This window comes from Phyllostomus hastatus, unplaced genomic scaffold (assembly GCF_019186645.2).
Source record: "Phyllostomus hastatus isolate PE091 unplaced genomic scaffold, TTU_PhHast_1.1 phas_scaffold_93, whole genome shotgun sequence".
In the NCBI taxonomy this organism is placed as follows: Eukaryota; Metazoa; Chordata; class Mammalia; order Chiroptera; family Phyllostomidae; genus Phyllostomus; species Phyllostomus hastatus.
The window spans coordinates 46,516,139-46,534,824 of NW_025334042.1; the positions used below are offsets into that span (position 1 = coordinate 46,516,139).

General features: G+C 37.9%; 1 protein-coding gene across 1 annotated transcript; it reads left to right on the plus strand.

The window, feature by feature from the left end:
• The first annotated feature begins 9,335 nt into the window (after nucleotides 1-9,335).
• LOC123813108 (taste receptor type 2 member 66-like) lies at nucleotides 9,336-15,580 on the plus strand. Its single transcript, XM_045830150.1, has 2 exons — nucleotides 9,336-9,352; nucleotides 14,683-15,580. Exons 1-2 carry the CDS (start codon nucleotides 9,336-9,338, stop codon nucleotides 15,578-15,580), a joined length of 915 nt encoding a protein of 304 aa, XP_045686106.1.
• The last annotated feature ends 3,106 nt before the right edge of the window (nucleotides 15,581-18,686 follow it).

Consider the following 18,686-nt stretch of genomic DNA (forward strand, 5'->3'; position numbering starts at 1 on the left):
AACTGGCACCCTTCCAGCTGTTGCCCTAGTGATGATTTATGAAGTGGGAGGATTTGTGTATGTTCTAGAACCCTGCAGGCCCTTCAAATGACCATTCTTGAGAAACTGGCAGTATTTTCTACCAGCCCAAACATATTGGTTTTTACAGTGAGAAGTGAAGCTTTATCTTTCTGGCACTAGAACCCAGCTGGGTGGTCAGGCCTGGGGCTGGGATCGCTTGCTCCCAAGGAATCCCTCCAAATATTTTTACACCACACGTGAACATGGGACCACGTGTTCCATCCATGCTGCCTCCTCTGCATTATGCACTATGTCCTCTCCATCCTGACTTTCTGTCTCTGCTCCTACTGCCATCATGAGGAATATTTCTTGTTTAAATTCTTGGTTGTCAGACATCTATACAGTTCAATTATCTGGAAGTTCTGGGTGTTTTTTGTTTTTCATTTAGTTGTGATTCTTCTTGTGGTTGTACAAGGTGAGGAAGTGTGTGTACCCATGCCTCCATTTTGACCAAAAATTTGTTGTGTTTCTTAATGGACCTGTTCCCTTTCACACTGGATTTACTATATAAATAGAATGAGCTATATTTTCAGTGAAGATCTCTGGAAGTAGATCGTAAAGCAGAATTTGGGCTATACTTTTGGGAATGATGATGACAGTATTTACAGAAAGCATCATAAATGGATGTTCATCTGCATATGTTTCATCATAAAGCTGTCAGCAAGGCACAACATTAGAAACTTTCTTATACAGATGTCAGCTGGAATGAAGGTCACCTTTCTGGTAGTGGCAGCAGGAGAACTTATCTTAGGAATGCTGGGAAATGGGTTCACTGGACTGGTGAACTGTGTGGAATGAATCAAGAATGGGAAGGTTTCCTCAGCTGATTTCACCCTCACTAGCTTCTATGGCCAGAATCATTCAACTGTGGGTAACACTAGTGGATTCATTCATAATGGGGCTAGCTCCACATGTGTGTGGTACTGTAAACTAGCAAAAGTGGTCACTATTCTTTGGGCATTAACTAATCTCTTAACTGCCTGATTTGCCACCAATCTAAGCATTTTCTACTTCCTTAAGGTAGCCAGTTTCTCTCACTTCTTTTTCATCTGGCTGAAGTGGAGAATAAATAGAGTAGTTCTTGTGTTTTTCCTGGGGACTTTCTTCTTATTGCACATTAACCTCTTAATACAGGATGCTCTTAGTGAGTTGTGGGTGAATATCTACAGAGTTCATGAGAGAAATATGACTTTGCCTTTAAACTCGAATAACACATTCTATCTTAAAAATGTTCTTCTTCTTAGTTTGATCTATATTATTCCCTTTCTTCTGTCCCTGAGCCCTTTGCTCCTTTTATTTCTGCCTTTGGTGAGGCACAACTAGAATTTGCAGCTCAACTTGTTAGGCTCCAGGAACTCTAGCACAGAGGCCCATAGAAGAGCCATGAAAATGGTGACCGTCTTCCTCCTCCTCCTCATCATTTACTTTATTTCCACTCTAACAACAAGGTGGAGCTTCATTCATGTACCAGGAAACCAGGCCATGATGGTCATCATGGTGATTTCCACTCTCTTTCCCTCAGACCAGTCTTTCATTATAATTTTGGGAAATAGGAAGCTAAGACTTATCTCTGGGAGACTACTGTGGCATCTTACATTATCTGAGAAAAGCAAAACCACTAACTTTATAGAGAGAATTTGAAAGAACTTTTTGTATTCTATTGGAAAATACCTAACAGAAAAACTTGTAGAATCTCTGTCAATTACAGCATTTCTTCTCATCAGGTTCTTTCATGTTTTATTAAACAGCACTAAAATTTGCCTTATAAAAACCTTGCCTTTAAGTAGTTATATTTTCTCAAAGTGATAGAACAATATTAGATGAAGGGAAATATTTCTGCTTTAATATAATTTTCTGATAACAGAAGTAGCTGAGTAGAAAGTTTATAAAATTATCTTGAAATAGTGATAAATGTGTATATGATATACAATTCAATATGAATAAATGTATAAAAATTAGTAACAGAAAGGAAAAAAGTAATACAATTTTTTCTACTTACTGGTGAATTTGAACTAAGAATAGAAAAAGGATTGTAAAATGTTCAGTGTAATAATTTACATAAGTTAAATACGTAAATATTAGTCTAATATTTCTAATTTTAGATAGGATCTAGAATAATGGAAATGTTATACTATATTCTTAGCATTATTAAATGATAAAACAATGTTTTTTAAAGATTATTCATTTATGTATTTTTAGAGAGGGGAAGGGAGGGAGAAAGAAAGGGAAAGAAACATCCATGTGTGGTTGCCTCTCATGTGCCCCCAAATAGTGACCTGGTCTGCAACCCAGGCATGTGCACTAGACTGGGAATCAAACCTGCAACTCTTTGGTTTTCAGGCCAGCACTCAGTCCACTGAACCACATCAGGCAAGGGTAAATGATAAAACAGTTTTGTGTAATGGTATGACATTAAGTTATTAAGGTGAAGAAAGACACGCTAATTGTACTGGTCTTTTTTGTAATAGAAGATTTTTGTACATGTGCAGAGAGATATGTGTACAAAAATGTGTGTGTTCTTATGTCTTTTATTTATTTATTTATTTATTTATTTATTTTAATGTGTATTTTATTATACAATTACAATTGTCCTGTTGTTTTCTCCCCTTTGTCCCCCTCCACCCTGTACCCCTCATCTCTCCAACATTCCCCCCTTAATGTCCATGGGTCATACATTAGGTCCATTGTCTTCTCCATTTCCTATACTATTCTTAACCCCCCACTGTCTATTTTTTATCTACTGGTTATGTTTCTCTTTCCCTGTACCTTTCCCTCTTTCTCCCCTCATCCCCTCCCTACTGATATCTCTCCATGTGATCATAATTTCTGTGATTCTGTTCCTTTTCTAGTTGTTTGCTTAGTTTGTTTTTGTTTTTGTTATAGATTCAATTGTTGATAGTTGTGAGTTTGTTGTCATTTTACTGTTCATAGTTTTGATCTTCTTCTTTCTGTGATAAGTTTCCTTAACATTTCACATAATAAGGCGTTGGTGATGATGAGCTCCTCTAACTTGACCTTATCTGGGAAGCACTTTATCTGCCATTTCATTCTAAATGATAGTAATCTTGTATACAGGTCCTTGCTTTTTATGATTTTGAATACTCCTTTCCAGCCCTTTCTTGCCTATGAGGTTTCTTTTGAGAAGTCAGCTGACAGTCTGATGGATCTCCTCATAGGTAACTGTCTCCTTTTCTCTTGCTGCTTTCAAGATTCTCTCCTTATCTTTAATCTTGGGGAAGGTAGTTATGATGTGCCTTAGTGTGTGCTTCCTTGGGTCCAAATTCTTTGGGACTCTGAGCTCCCTGCACCTCCTGGAAGTCTATTTCCTTTGCCAGATTAGGGAAGTTCTCTTTAATTATTTTTTCAAATAAGTTTCAATTTCTTGCTCTTCCTCTTCTCCTTCTGGCACCCCTATGATTTGGGCATTGGAACATTTAAAGTTGCCCCGGAGGTTCTTAAACCTCCCCTCATATTTTTGAATTCTTATTCTTCATTCTGTTTATTTCTTCCTTCTGCTCCAGACTGTTGATTTGAGTCCTGATTTCCTTCCCTTCACTGTTGGTTCCCTGTACATTTTCCTTTATTTCACTTTACATAGTCTTCACCTTTTCCTCTATTTTGCAACCATATTCAATCAATTCTGTGAGCATCCTGATTACCAGTGTTTTGAACTCTGCATCTGATAGGATGGCTCTCTCCTCATCGTTTAGTTCTTTTTTGGGGAGTTTTGTTCTGTTCTTTCATTTGGGCCATATCCCTTTGTCTCAGTGCACCTGTTATGCTGTAAGAGGAGGAGCCTCAGGTATTCATCATTGTGGAGAAACCCAGTTCACTGAATTGTGGTGCTGGATGTGGGGGAGGAGTCTGAGAGGGAACAATGCCCTTTGCTCAGCCCTCACCCCACTTTCAATCACTTCACTCACTACCTACAAGAGAATAGCACCCTTCTGCTGCTGATTCCTGGTTGGGTGGATTTGTGCACATTCTAGGACCCTGTGGGTCCCATCATGGACTCTCCTGAGATACTGGCAGCTTCTCCTGTCATGTAACTCCCACAGATTTTTACAAACAGAGATTTTTGAAGCTTCCTTTTGTCATGCTGAAACCCTGGGTTGTGCAGTCTGTCTTGCTCTACAGTTGTACCTCCTGGTTTATGTGCATATGAATATGGCACCACCCAGACTGTCAGCCAATGCCTCACCTGCCCAGTCTGCCAGCTGCTGCCTTATCATAAGTCCTCTCCTCCCTGGCTGTCAACTCAGCCCCTCCTACTAGTATGGATGAATGTTTTCTTTAACTCCTTGGTTGTTGGACTTCCATACAGTTAGATTTTCTGGCAGTTCTGTTTTTTTTTTAATTGGTTGTTATCTTTCTTTTGGTTGTTTGAAGAAGTGAAGTATATCTACCTCTGCCTCCATCTTGGCCAGAATCCAATGTCTTAATAACTGAACATGAGAAGTCACTAAATGCCCATCAGTTACAAAGTAGACAAATATCTTGTGGCCTAGAATATAATACAAAAGTGAAAATGAACAAATTAGGTCTATAATTTTCTTAATTTCTTGATGAAGAAGAAAGGACCAACATAGAAAAGTAAGATCGCAGTAGCTGGACACAAACAAACAGAGAAGAGAATTTTGCTTGGTAATGATGCTATTAAAATATGAGAGACAGTTTATATTCTGTACTTGTATACACTGGTACCTTGATACTTGTTGTTAATTCATCTGGATGAGTGGTGAGCAAGTAGCAATTGATGAATCATTTTCTCTTGGGTAGTGGTGTCTTTAGTCATACAAACTGTAGCAAGTAAGATGAATGACAAGCAAGCACAGAGTGTGGAAACATTTTCCTTGTCAGAATGCTATGAGTACCAGGTTGATGAATTCTGAAGCTGAGGATTACCAAGGTATGACTGTATAAAGGTATGTACATATCCATACAAAAATGCTATAAAAGCATAGTACTATGTGTTTGACTTCACTTTTGTCATAACTTTTAGAATGTAGTAAAAACTAGCAAATAAACTGTCAGAAATATTTTTAATATATTTTATTGATTATGCTATTAAAGTTGTCTCATTTTTTTCTCTTCACTCCCCTCCACCCTGCACACCCTCTCCTACCCACATTCCCCCCTTTAGTTCATGTCCATGTGTCATACTTATAAGTTCTTTAGCTTCTCCATTTCCCATACAATTCTTGCCCTCCCCCTGTCTATTTTCTACCTACCATTTATGCTACTTATTCTCTGTACCTTTTCTCCCTCTCTCCTCCTCCTACTCCCCTGTTGCTAACCCTCCATGTGATCTCCATTCCTGTGGTTCTGTTCCTGTTCTTGTTGATTGCTTAGTTTGTTTTTGTTTTTGATTTAGGTGTGGTTGTTAATAATCATGAGTTTGCTGTCATTTTACTATACGTGTTTTTTATCTTCTTTTTCTTCGATAAGTCCCTTTAACATTTCATGTAATAAGGGCTTGGTGATGATGAACTTCTTTAATTTGACCTTATCTGAGAAGCACTTGATCTGCCCTTCCATTCTAAATGAAAGCTTTGTGGATAGAGCGATCTTGGATGTAGGTCCTTGCTTTTCATGAGTTGGAATACTTCTTTCCAGCCCCTTCTTGCCTGTAAGATCTCTTTTGAGAAATCAGCTGACTGGTGGGAACTCCTTTGTAGGTAACTGTCTTCTTCTCTCTTGCTGCTTCTAGGATTCTCTCCTTCATTTTTACTTTGGCTAATGTAATTATGATGTGTCTTGGTGTGTTCCTTCTTGGATCCAACTTTTTTGGGACTCTCTGGGCTTCCTGGATTTCCTGGAAGTCTATTTCCTTTGCCAGGTTGGGGAAGTTCTCCTTTATTATTTGTTCAAATAAGTTTTCAATTTCTTGCTCTTCCTCTTCCCCTTCTGGTACCCTTGTAATTTGGATGTTGAAATGTTTAAAGATGTCCTGGAGGTTCCTAAGCCTCTCCTAATTTTGTTTAATTCTTGCTGTTTCATTCTTTTTTTTTTTTTTGGTTGTTTCTTTCTTCCTTCTGGTACACTTGATTTGAGTCCCAGTTTTCTTCCTATCACTATTGGTTCCCTGGGCATTTTCCTTCATTTCACTGAGTGTAACCTTCATTTTTTTCATCTAATTTGAGACCAAATTCAATCAGTTCTGTGAGGATTCTGATTACCAATGTTTTGAACTCTGCATCAGATAGGTTGGCTATTTCTTCATCTCTTAGTTGTATTTTTTCTGGAGCTTTGATCTGTTCTTTCATTCAGGCCATTTATTTTTTTGTTTCAGTGCTCCTGTTAAGTAGTAATGGACGGAGCCTTAGGTGTTCACCAGGGTGGGGCAACTCATGTCACTGTGTTATGATGCTGTATGCGGGGTAGGGGTCCAAGTTGGAACAATGGCACTTTCTCTGCTCTCTGCCAGATTTCAGTCACTTCCCATGCTACCCATAATCAAACTGGGCCCTTCTGGTGCAGATTCCTGGTGGGTGGGCTTGTGTACATTTTAAGACCCTGTGGGTCTCGCCAATGAACTCTCCTGTGAGGCTGGGAGTTTCTCTGGCTACCGCCTGAACCCCCACTGGTGTTTTCAATCAGAGGTTTGAGGCTTTATTTCTCTGTGCTGGGCCCTGTGTTGCATAGTATGTCTCACTCCCCAGATGTTCCTTCCAGTTTATCTGCACAAAAATGTGGGAAAGCCCACTCCACCAGTTCCTGCCTCACTGAGTCTGTTAGCTATAGCCCTGCCCATCCCAGTCCTTCAGCCACAGCCTTGCTGTCATTGCTCTCTGCCTGCCTGCCCATGCCTGCCCCTTCTACCGGTCTGGATGAGTATTTATTCTTTAACTCCTTGGTTGTTGGACTTCCATACAGTTTGATTTTCTGTCGGTTCTGGCTATTTTTTAGTTTTTAAATTGTTGTCCTTCTTTTGCTTGTGCATGGAGGCACAGTGTGTCTATCTATGCCTCCATCTTGGCCAGAAGAAGTCAAATTGTCAGAAATATTTTGTCTTTAAGTTCCTCTTGATGAAATTTTAGGTCAAGTTATTCTTTCAACCTAGCCCGGAAGCTAAGACTTACGAAGCATCATAAGGTCATGGAAAAGGTCTGAATGTTTTTGTATCACATTGAACACTGCCACTTAAAAAACTGTATGAATGCACAACAATCAGTTAGAAATCTCCAGTTTAGCTGCCATTATCATGATCTTCACCATCACCATCATCATCATGATTTATCTCCTTTAATGACATATGTTTCAAATATTTACATACATACTTTGGACAATGTCTAAGTATTTTCTTAGAGATCATTGTGGGTAACATACCTTAGGAAACAGCAAAGTATAAGTCAATCTAAATACATTAGAAATAGAGTGATTTTTATAGATTGCAGTTTATTACTAGATCAAGTTATTTATAGGTGACCTTAAAACCATAGAATTAGCCCCATTTAAACATCAAAATTAGAGTAAATGTAAAAGGAGTATGCAAAAAGGAAGTCATGGATTTGGGTGATGTCCCTGTGATTGATGTATTTACATTTTGTTTATTTGAATATATTTTGACATCAAGTTCTGCTCCTTCTCTCTCTATTTAATGAGAGTTTCTGGTAATTATCCAGCAGTAGACAGGCTGCCATCCAAGAAAAGCCCGTCATGTTACATCTATGACAGGATTCTTTCAACATTGGGAAGTGTGACTAGACCGTGACTGTATCTGTTCTGTGACTGAAGTTTGGAAAAGGAATGGCATTGTGACCATTTTGTTTTGAACACTAATAAAAATGCAAAGGCATTCTTTAAGAGCTTGGTGTTGTGAGCATTTTATTCAATTTCTCCATAGAAGATAATTTATAGAAGAATAGAAATTTGTTTCTAAAGTGAATCATAGGATATGGTAATAATAAGAGACCTAACAGAGTGGTGTTCAATTTCCCCTTGGTAGTCAAGATCAATTACCCAAGCCAGCACTGTACTTATCTTCTTTACCTATTAATTTAGAGGATGAGTAGTCCATAGTGGCTAGAAGGTGGTCTTAAATTCCAGTTCAGTGGAATCATTGTTATGTCTCCTGATAGAACTGTTGCTCTCTTTGTACAATGACCTCCAAGCCTGCAGAACATAGGGCTGTGGGAGGAATAAACAGAAATTTTGATGTTGGGTTACTAGGGGTAATAGTGAGTAGTGGTGATGGTGACACTCCCATTTCCAGTTCTTGCTTCCTGCACTTGTGAATCCTGGCAACTGGAGAAATAACACCATTATTACATGCTGATTTCAGGCATATGTAACCTTCCAGAGAATCTTCCCCAGCACTACAAGCTCTTACTGCCTGCTGGCATTGTTAAGTGAGTCTTCAATAGGCCATCTTGCAAGCAAGCTACTATAGGCATTCTCTCAAGCCAGCTGCTTCAGGATGGTGGGGAACATGGTACAATGAGTGAATTCCATGAGCATGGGCCCATTACCTCACTTCCCTTGCAATGAGTTTGGTTTCTTAAGTAGAAAGAATCAAGATTGTATGCAGTACCTTGATGATGGATAAGGCATTCTGTAAGTGCAGGGATAGTAGTTTTGGCAGAAGCATTATATTCTGGGAAAGCAAATCCATATCCAGGGTAAGACACTTTGCCTCTCCCATTAGGAAAGTAGTCCAGTGTAATCAGCCTGCCCCATGGTAACTGCCTGATCACCCTGAGAATGGTGCCTTAACAGGGATTCAACATTGGTCTCCATGACTGGCAGATTGGGCATTCATCTGTGGCCAGTTTGTTCCCGCCTCAGTGGTCATGTTGCTCATGAGTGCATTGTGTGATGGCAAGGATGGTTGGGGAAATGTTAACCATAGAATAGGTCACCTTGTCTACTTGTTTATTAATAGTCTCCTTTGTTGAGGTGATCTTTTGGTGAACACTCACATGGGATCCAAATATCTTCAAAATTTTTGCCCACTCAGACAATTCTGTGCCCAACCCACATTCTCAATTTGTCTTGTCACTAATTTTCCAGTCATGTTCCTTCCAAACTGCTGAACATTTTGCCAAACCATTGGCCACAATACATGAGTCAGTATGTAATTACATCTCTACCCATTTCTTCTTGTGAGCAAAGTGAACAACCATGTACAAAGGTGAGAATTTTGTCATGAAGGTGAGGGTTTCCCATCATCACTGTCCTTTGAGGATGTCCGAGAAAGGGGCTGTAGTGCTGCTTCAGGTGTCCACTTGGAATGGCACCTGCATGTTGTGCAGAACCAGCTATAAACCAGGCTCATGTCTTTACTTCCTCTGTGACATGATTACAGGGAATTCCCCATGAAGCCAATGGTGCAGGCTGAAAGAGAAAAGGCAGTGCAGCAGTATGTGTGGACTATGGGCTTTTGTGTCACTTCTTCATGAAACTTCCTGGTGCACCAGGGCCTGCTTGGGCCTGATCTTGTAGACAGCACTTGCATCTGAAGATTGTACACACTCAACTTTATAGCTCTGTGTGTCATGTAACATTCAGTTCATAAGAAGCAGTTCAGGTTACATGGTAACTTGCTGGCCCATGGTTAAGAGTTTTGTCTAGTAAGGACCTGTAGAAGGGTAAGAGCTGTTTCTCTAGCTGCAGAGGATGGGATGGCTTTGCTTCACCATCCTAAGGACCTGCTCTGTGATTCCCCCATAGAGGCCTGCCAAAGGCTCCATACAGCATTTCCCTCTGTCATTGGCACTGTGTATAAAATACCATAGAATCTATTGTATTAGTGTTCTCCAGAATAGGCAAAGATCTAATACTCACACAAAATAGAGGAAGGCTTTTGTTAATTGTATACGGACATACAGCTAGCTTGCTGCTGTGATTTTCAGCTTCAGCATCAGCTCTGGATAAATACATATAACAGCAGTTTGGTAGTACAGATCTAAAAGCACCATAACCCTTTCCAGAAGAAGGGTATTCTTCCACAGACACATAGACAAACCCAAGACTAGCAAAGCAAATTCTGGGGCTTTTCTCACCAGGTAGAGAAAAGATTATTCTCTGCAAAACTGACCAAAAGTAAATATCCATTTTTTGCTGTAGTGTTCATTTGCTATTGCTGGTTAAAAATGAACACAAATTTAATGGCTAAAACCCACAAACACATATTTATTATTTCAGTTTATTGAATCAGGAGTCTGGACAAGGCTTATGGGTGTTCTCTGCTTCTGGGTCTTGCCAAGCTGCCATCAGAGTTTTCACTACACTGCATTCTCATCTTCAGGTTTGACTGGAGAAAAATTTACTTCCAAGCTCAGGCAAGCTGTTGACAGAATTCATTAGCAGATCTCTCCATTGACATTTCATAACTTGGCTGCTTACTTCTTCAAGGCCAGAGGGAATCTCTCTCATTCTGAAGAGTATGAGCCACTCTTGAAAACTTTACCTGATTACATCAGGTCTGTAGGGAACAATATATTTTGATTAACCACAAATTAGTTGATTTGGGATCTTAATTGTATGAAAAATCCATTCAGGTTTGCCATGTTTTGCTGGGTACAAGAAATTCATAGGTTTTGCTCACACTAATGGGGAGGAAATTTCATGGGGTGTGAACGTCAGGGAAGAGTAATCATTGAGACCTCTGTAGTGTCCACACAGCACAGCTGCCACAGATGAGGACTAGTGTCTTGGTGGTACACTAAGTGAAGCCAGAATGAGCTTGTCCATGTAAATGTTCATGAAAAGCCCCTTTGTACTAGAGTGACTGCTGTAAGTGAGTCTCACCAGCGATTTTCGTTCTACAGAGTATTGTGGACAGGGTTGACTTTTTGAGAGGGTTGAAACTGTCCCATTTTGTAATCCTCAAAAAATTATATATATATCTCCACCCTATGGGTAATTGTTTAATTTTCTTAATATTATCTTTCCACAAAGTCAGATTTATTACTTTTTTGTTGTTTATCGTGTGTGTGTGTCTTTGCTATATAATCTTTGCATATGCTCAGCTCACAAAAGCATTATACATTTTTTCTAGAAGTTTTATTTTATTGCCTTTTATGTTTACATCTCTGATCACCTGGAATCAATTTTATTGTGTGATCTATGAAATAAGCGTTAGGTAGGATAGGTAGTAAGCTAATGCAGGAAGGAGAAGAAAGACATGTCTCACTGGTTGACACAGCAGTTCTGAGCCTGGTCTCATAAGATTGCCTGGTGTTCTGATCACAGGCAGGGATAGCGCAGGAGGAGGGGAGTCCTTGAGACTCTGTGCTGGGAAAGAGGCCCTTAATTTCACTAAGACAGAGAGCCTTTACTACCTGTGAAAGAAAGCCTCTGTAGCTATACATTATTCCCAAAGTTTAGAAGCCAGAAAAAGAGGGGTACCTAGAAAAGGACTGAAGAATATAATCCTTGAACCCCCATAATAGGCACAGATTAGCTGAGTGCCTACTTGTGGCCTTGTCTCAAGTGTATAGAACATACTAAGAAACTTATAACTTTAGTTTCTCTATGCATCTGGCGTCTAGACTAGCAGGGTCCGCCTGTTGCAACTTTGTGCTCATATGTGTTTTATAAATAAACTGCCATCTTATTTCCATTATATGTGTTGTCTTTTGCTTGAGTTTGTCCATTGCAGTGGGAAAAGAACTGAGGTGCAACCTGGAGGTGCATGTGCTATCTGACTGTGGTCTCTCCCCATAACGTAAGAATTGAAGTATATTTTTATACTGTTATTCACATTCCCAGTGTCACTTATTGATGGGAATTTTATTTCCCATTGAATTTTTCTGGTTTCTTGGTTGAAAGTGAACTAACCACATATGTATGGATCTATTATTAAACATTCTGTTCTATCCATTAATCTATTTGTATAAGCACCAACTATATCACATTGAGTTAATTACTGCAGTCTACATTTTTGAAATCAGAGACTTATGTCACAGAGCAAAAGTTTGCAATTTTTATGTAGTTTAATTTATTGTTTTAAATTTCATTCATCATGCTTGTGGTGTTATTTTTAATGGCAGACCTAACCCAAGTTTACAGAACTTTTATCCTATATTTTATTCTAAAAGTTGTATTGGTTTATGTCTTCCATTTAAATGTCTGATCAATTTTAAATTAATATTTGTATATGGTATAAAATAAAGGGCAAAGTTGAACATTAGGTGTGTGGATATTCAATTTTGCCAGCACCATTTGTTGGGAAAATGAAAGAGATCATTTCCCCATTGAATTGCCTTGGTGCCTTTTATTGGTCATCTGACCATGATGCTGAATGTTAATATCTAAACTTCAATCCGGTGTCATTGGTAAACATCAATAATTTTCAACTAGTGTGGTGCAAGAATATTTAATACAGTGACACCTGACAATTCGGTCATTGCGACTACCTCTTTTATCTTAGATTGTCAAATACAGATAAGACATTAGCTGTCCAATGGGAATGAATCAGAATTTTACCTGTGTTTTGTCAAATTAGAAAAAAATATGTATTTCATTGTGGTGTGGAATTTTAGTAATTAGTTTACATGTTCCATGAGATAAAAAAACTTTGAAAATTGCTGATATATATGTCTATCCTTGTTCAAGTAGTATACTATCTTGGTTAAAGAGCTTTGTGGTAAGTTTTAAAATTAGGAGCTATAATTCTTTAACTTTGTTTTTTAAAAATTCTTTTGGCTATTGTGAGTGATCTGCATTTCCATAAACACTTTAGAATGTTTCACTTTCTGGAACATAGACTTCTGATATTGATAGTGATGCATTGAATGTACAGATTATCTGTTCACCTAAATACTCACCTTTAACCAGAATTTTAGTTCACTGGTCCTCCTTCCTTACATAGCCCTGTGACACAGTTAGAACACAATTTTGACAATTTATTCCCCATATCTTGGTTGTTACAAGAGGAAATCTCACCTTTTTCTACTGCTACGTGTACTCCTAAGTGTAAATTCTCCCAGGTTAACTTCGAAGAACCAATATCACAGGATCAAGTGAGAAATAATCCTCTGTGTCTTTTGTCTGTACCAGACAGGCACATGAAAGCGCTCTACTCAAACAGTATACTTCTTCCTCACAAACACCACGGGACGCTTGTCATGGTTATCTGATATTTTACTGATGATTATACTAACAGAGAGTGGCTGTAAAGGAGAGTCCAAGATCAAAGATACACAGAGCAGAGCTTCTGGGCTTTATTTCATGGCAGACCAGTTTTAAGGATGTCCTTTAAAAATTATTATGCTATAAAAACTGCGACAAAAAATTCGAGGGTAGTGGTGGATTTTACATTTATTTATCTTAATATATTAAATAGTCGGAATTATACAAAAAGGAAAAAGGACTCATGGACATTGGTAGCATTGTGTTGATTGCTGGGGGGAGAGGGGTATAAGGGTACTAAATGGTAATAGAAAATGATATAATGAAATTATATAAAAATATATATTCAGTAGTCAGAAGTGAGTTGAACAGAGAAAATAAAAATGAATTTTAGTATACAGAGAAGTCTGGATTTTCCAATGGAAACAAAATGTACTTTTTTCATAAATTTCTATTTTAAAGACATTATTTACTTATTTTTAGAGAGAGGAGAGGAGCAGGAGACAGAGAGAAACATCATTGTGTGATAACAAAGCAGTACCTCTCACACACTCCCCACCCAGACATGGCTCACAACCCAGCCATGTGCCCTAAGTGGAAAGTGAAATAATGAAATAAGATGGACTTAAACTTAGAGGACCATATTCAGACTCATTTTCCATTTTGAAACTTATGGGACAATAGTTCCTTCCATCCATAAGGTAGGTGTGTGCCCATGTTTGTTAACTTATGCCTGTACAAACAACAAAATTACACTTAAAATTTAGTTATCAGCAACCAGAACTTAGTAAGCATTGGCCTTGCTGAGATACTCGAGAAAACCTTGACCCTTTAATAGAAAAAGCCAGAATTCTTTCTTCATAAATCTGACATTAAAAACAAAAAAACAAAAGGTGGGATAAATGGTGATGGAAGGAGACATGACTTTGGGTGGTGAACATACAATGCAATATGCAGATGATGTATTATAGAATTGTACACTTGAGGCCTATGTATTATATTAATGAATGTCACCCCAATAAATTCAGAAAAGGTTAAAAATGCCATGGTGGTAATGATCCTAACAATGACCAAGCTATATCGAACAGTTTAGCATTTACTATATTCAGTGTATTAGGATGTTAAATATCACTAAGAACAAGTTGATGAATGCAAATTATGGGGAGACTAAACAAAGAAAATTCCATAATGGTTAAAGAGAACATGTCTATATTTGCATGATAGCAAATGAGAATTCATATTCCACAACAACATCAGCTATGGAATATTTCAGGCTACAGGCAGGGCATAAACTATTTGAATAGGAGTTAATTTGAGCTGTGTGGGGCATAACAGTGTTTTTCATAAAATAACACTGAGCTCTTTCATTACCATATGTGGGTACTTTCATGCTTGACATTGGTCACAGATTAAAAAAAATAAGAGTTTTATACCCATTCAAGATCAGCTGCAACTAGAAATTAAAGTCAGAATATTAAAGGAATCACAACCACTGATATCAGATGTGGCCTGTATTTTTCTAGACATGAAACGTTTATTACTGAGCATTCTTTCTGTCCTAGCAATAGCAGAATTTGTTTTAGGAAATTTTGCCAACATCTTCATAGCCCTGGTGAATGGCATCGACTGGTTCAAGGGGCAAAAGCTCTCCTGTGCTGATGGAATTCTCACTGCCCTGGCGGTCTCCAGGATTGGTTTTCTCTGGGTAATATTATTAAATTGGTATGCAACTATGTATAATCCGGGTTTCTATAGTTTAGAAGTAAGAATTATTGTTTATACTGCCTGGCTAGTAAGCAACCATTTTGGCCTCTGGCTTGCTGTTAGCCTCAGCATATTTTACTTGCTCAAGATAGCCAATTTCTCCAGCCTTTTCTTTCTTCACCTAAAGTGGAAAGCTAAAAGAGTGGTTCTCATAGTACTGTTGGGCTCTTTGGTCTTCTTGTTTAGTTACCTTGCAGACATGAGCCTAAAATTAAAAATGAAGATGAATAATAATAAAGGAAATGTCACTTGGGTGACGAACTTGGAGCACATTTTACACCTCTCAGATATGACTGTATTCACAATTGTTCTCATCATACCCTTTACCATGTCCCTGACGACTTTACTGCTGTTACTCTTTTCCCTGTGGAAACATCTCAAGAAGATGCAGCTCAGCCGCAAAGGATCCCAAGATGCCAGCACCAAGGTCCATGTAAGAGCCATGCAAACTGTCATCTCCTTTCTCTTGTTCTTTTTCATTTACTTCCTGGCTCGGATCACCTCAATTTGGAATTCTAATAATCTGCAGAACAATTCAGTTGCCATGCTTTGTCAGGTGCTTGAACTCCTTTGTTGTTCAGTCCACTCATTTGTCCTGATTTGGGGGAATAAGAAGTTAAGACAGGCCATTCTGTCATTTCTGTCACAGCTGAAGTACTGGGTGAAAGAAAATAAGTGATCAACTATGTGTCTTCTGGCAGAAAATGAACTGAAGTAGTGTAATATTTTGTGGTTCCCTCTACATTTGTTAATGTGCATAGACTTGGGTAAGATATTCCTAAACAAACTTTTATCTCAGCTTATCACAAAAATTCATATGTGTGCATGTTTGTGAAAAATATAAGAAAGATTATAAAATTATAATATTGCTTCATGTAATTTTATTGTTCATAATAATGTAAGAAATTGTTCTTAATATGAAGCCATGCATATTTCACATACATATTCTATGTTTTCACCTTTCAATTATTTTCTTATTTTGTCTTGTAATAAATACTACACATAAGCCCCACAGTATCTTTGTTTTTTTTTTATTAGAACCTCCAATCTTTTGGATGGTAAAAATATTCATTCTAAATCACACAATGAGGATGGATGGTTGGGATCGATATTATTCCATCATGAATTCTTACTTCTTGGTTAATAGCAATCAGTACTGTTAAAAAAGATATACAGAATGCAATCAAGGAGTAATGCAGATATTAGAATATATCTTGTATATGTGAACAGTAAACAGTACTAGAGATTATTAAATTTCATACAAGCAGGTGAAAGCTTAGAAAAAATTTCTACAATAGGGATGAAGAAGAAACCAAAGCTGTCATGATGCTTTACTGCTGCTGTGGTTCCACACGCAGGTAGAGAAGCCACTTCTTATAGTGTTTGAACTCAGAAGACCTTCTCTGAGGTTGGAAACTGATGTCAGTTTCTTCATTTTACTCTTAAACCACCTTCAGGTCTCTGAAGTCCCAGTCATCTTCTCCACCTTGTGACCTAAATTTTTTTTTTAAACTTGACAGGTAGATTCAAATCTTCCCTACTTAAAAATAGGCTTGGAATATAATAAAAAAATTATGGAATTTATCAGTGACCTTTCTAGATATATTAAAATTGTTACATATAATGTCTATGTTGTAATTGTAAAAATGTCTTCAAGATCTGTTTTTAGTCAAATTTATGGAAAATTATAAAATAGGAAGAGCGTTGACAAAAATTTGGTAGCAATGTCTATTATATAAAAATGTATAATTTTCTTCAGCAACTGAATTTGCATGTCTGTATTATTATGAGTATCAAGAAATTTTAACAATGTTATCTATACTTTAAGATAAATCTTTCCCACAGGTGAATTTTTCATTGTTTTAATCATCTGTCTGCTGCAGTAGAATGTAAGCATTATAATGTGGGATGATGTCCACCCTGTTTCCTGCTGACCCCTCAGGACATAAAAGCCAGCCCATGGGACAGTTCATGAAATAATATTCTAAAGACTAAACCAATGGATGAATAAACTATACTAGTGCTGGAAAGCCAATGACAACAAAACCCATCACAAAATCTGCAGATGGCTTAGGTTTCCTGGATTTGTTTCTTCATCCTGCAAATGCTTCTAAATAAAACTGCACATGCTCAGTTCCAATCCCTGCCTAAGACTGGGGAAATGAACTGCAGTCACATGTGCGTTCCACAACACAAGGTGACTCATACATAACCTGACTTTAGTGTTGCTTTTCTAATAGTCCTGATGTGCCTGAGGAGCCTCTGAATGCAGTTACCTGGGAATCAGGCTGTTTGCAAGCACGCCTCCTTGAACATGGGGTTTCCAAGATTGCCTCCGAGTCATCGCCATTCCAGTCAGCAGGGAGAGGAAAGATGTGTGGAGGAGCACATGTGGGGAGAGTTTTGGGGGATGGACCTGTAAATGCTGCACATAATTTTCACTCACACGATATTGATCAGATTCAGTCACATTGCCACACCATCTTGAAGGGAGGCTGAAACATGCAGTCACTGTGTAGCCCAGAAAGAAGATGAAAACACTGAATTTAAGGCAGATGTGTTGGAGGGTGTTTAGTGACATTTCTATTGAAAAGTCAACTAGTTATTGTAACACAAAAGAATTTCCTTTGTTTAGATGGGTGCCGTAACTTGTTTATGTTATTTTGAAAATTAGACATGTCTTTACATCAGTCTTGAATTTTTCTGTCTTCATAAATTCTAAATAATTGAAGTTCCCACTAAATATTTCTGTCTACATAAAATGATAATCAACTCTGAATTGTAGCATTTGTAGCTTCCTCATGTGATATCCCAGTCTGATTTGCTTATAAGTTTTGATTGAGCTTCTAAAATATTTCCTATCATTTATATTCAGTTATTTGTCCTTTGATTGGTTGTGGCCTTGAACTAAAAATAATTTCAATTGAATAATTACATCAACAAAAATACTTGACATGTAGAAGGATGTTAGTAATGAGTAACAAATAGTACTGAATATTATAAAATTGTTTTCTGAACAATTACTATTTAAAATTTAAAATATGTGCATTATGGTTTGTTGATTTATTTATGATGGCCATTCTGACCATTGTGAAGTGACATCTCATGTAGTACACAATGACATACCACTTCACAGTGGTGAGAATGACCATCATAAACAATTCAATAAACAACAAGTACTGGCAAGGTTGTGAAGAAAAGGGAACCCCAGTGCATTGTTCCTAGGAATGCAGACTAGTGCAGCCACTGTGGAAAACAATATGGAATTTCCTCAAAAAACTAACAGAACTGCCTTTTGATCCAGCAATTCCAGTCTGGGATTATGCCCTAAGAATCATGAAACTAATTCAAAAGAGCCTATGCACCCCAATGTTCATAGCAGCACAATTTAAACAGGCAAGTGCAGGAAGCAAACTAGGTACCCATCGGTAAATGAGTGGATCCAAAAACTATGGTACATTTACACAATGGAATACTACCAAGCAGAAAGAAAGAAACAATGAGCTCCTACCATTCGCCACAGCATGGATGGAACTGGAAAGCATTATGCTAAGTGAATTAAACCAGGTGGTGAGGAATAAATAACACATGATCTGCCTGTAAGTGGAACTTAATCAACAAAACAAACAAGTGAGCAAAATATAACCAGAGACATTGAAATAAAGAACAAATTGACAGTCACCAGAAGGAAGGGAGGAGGAGATAATGGGAGGAAAAAGGGAAGGGTCATCCAGGAACATGTATAAATGACCCACGGACAAAGTCAAGGGAGCAAGGATTGAGGG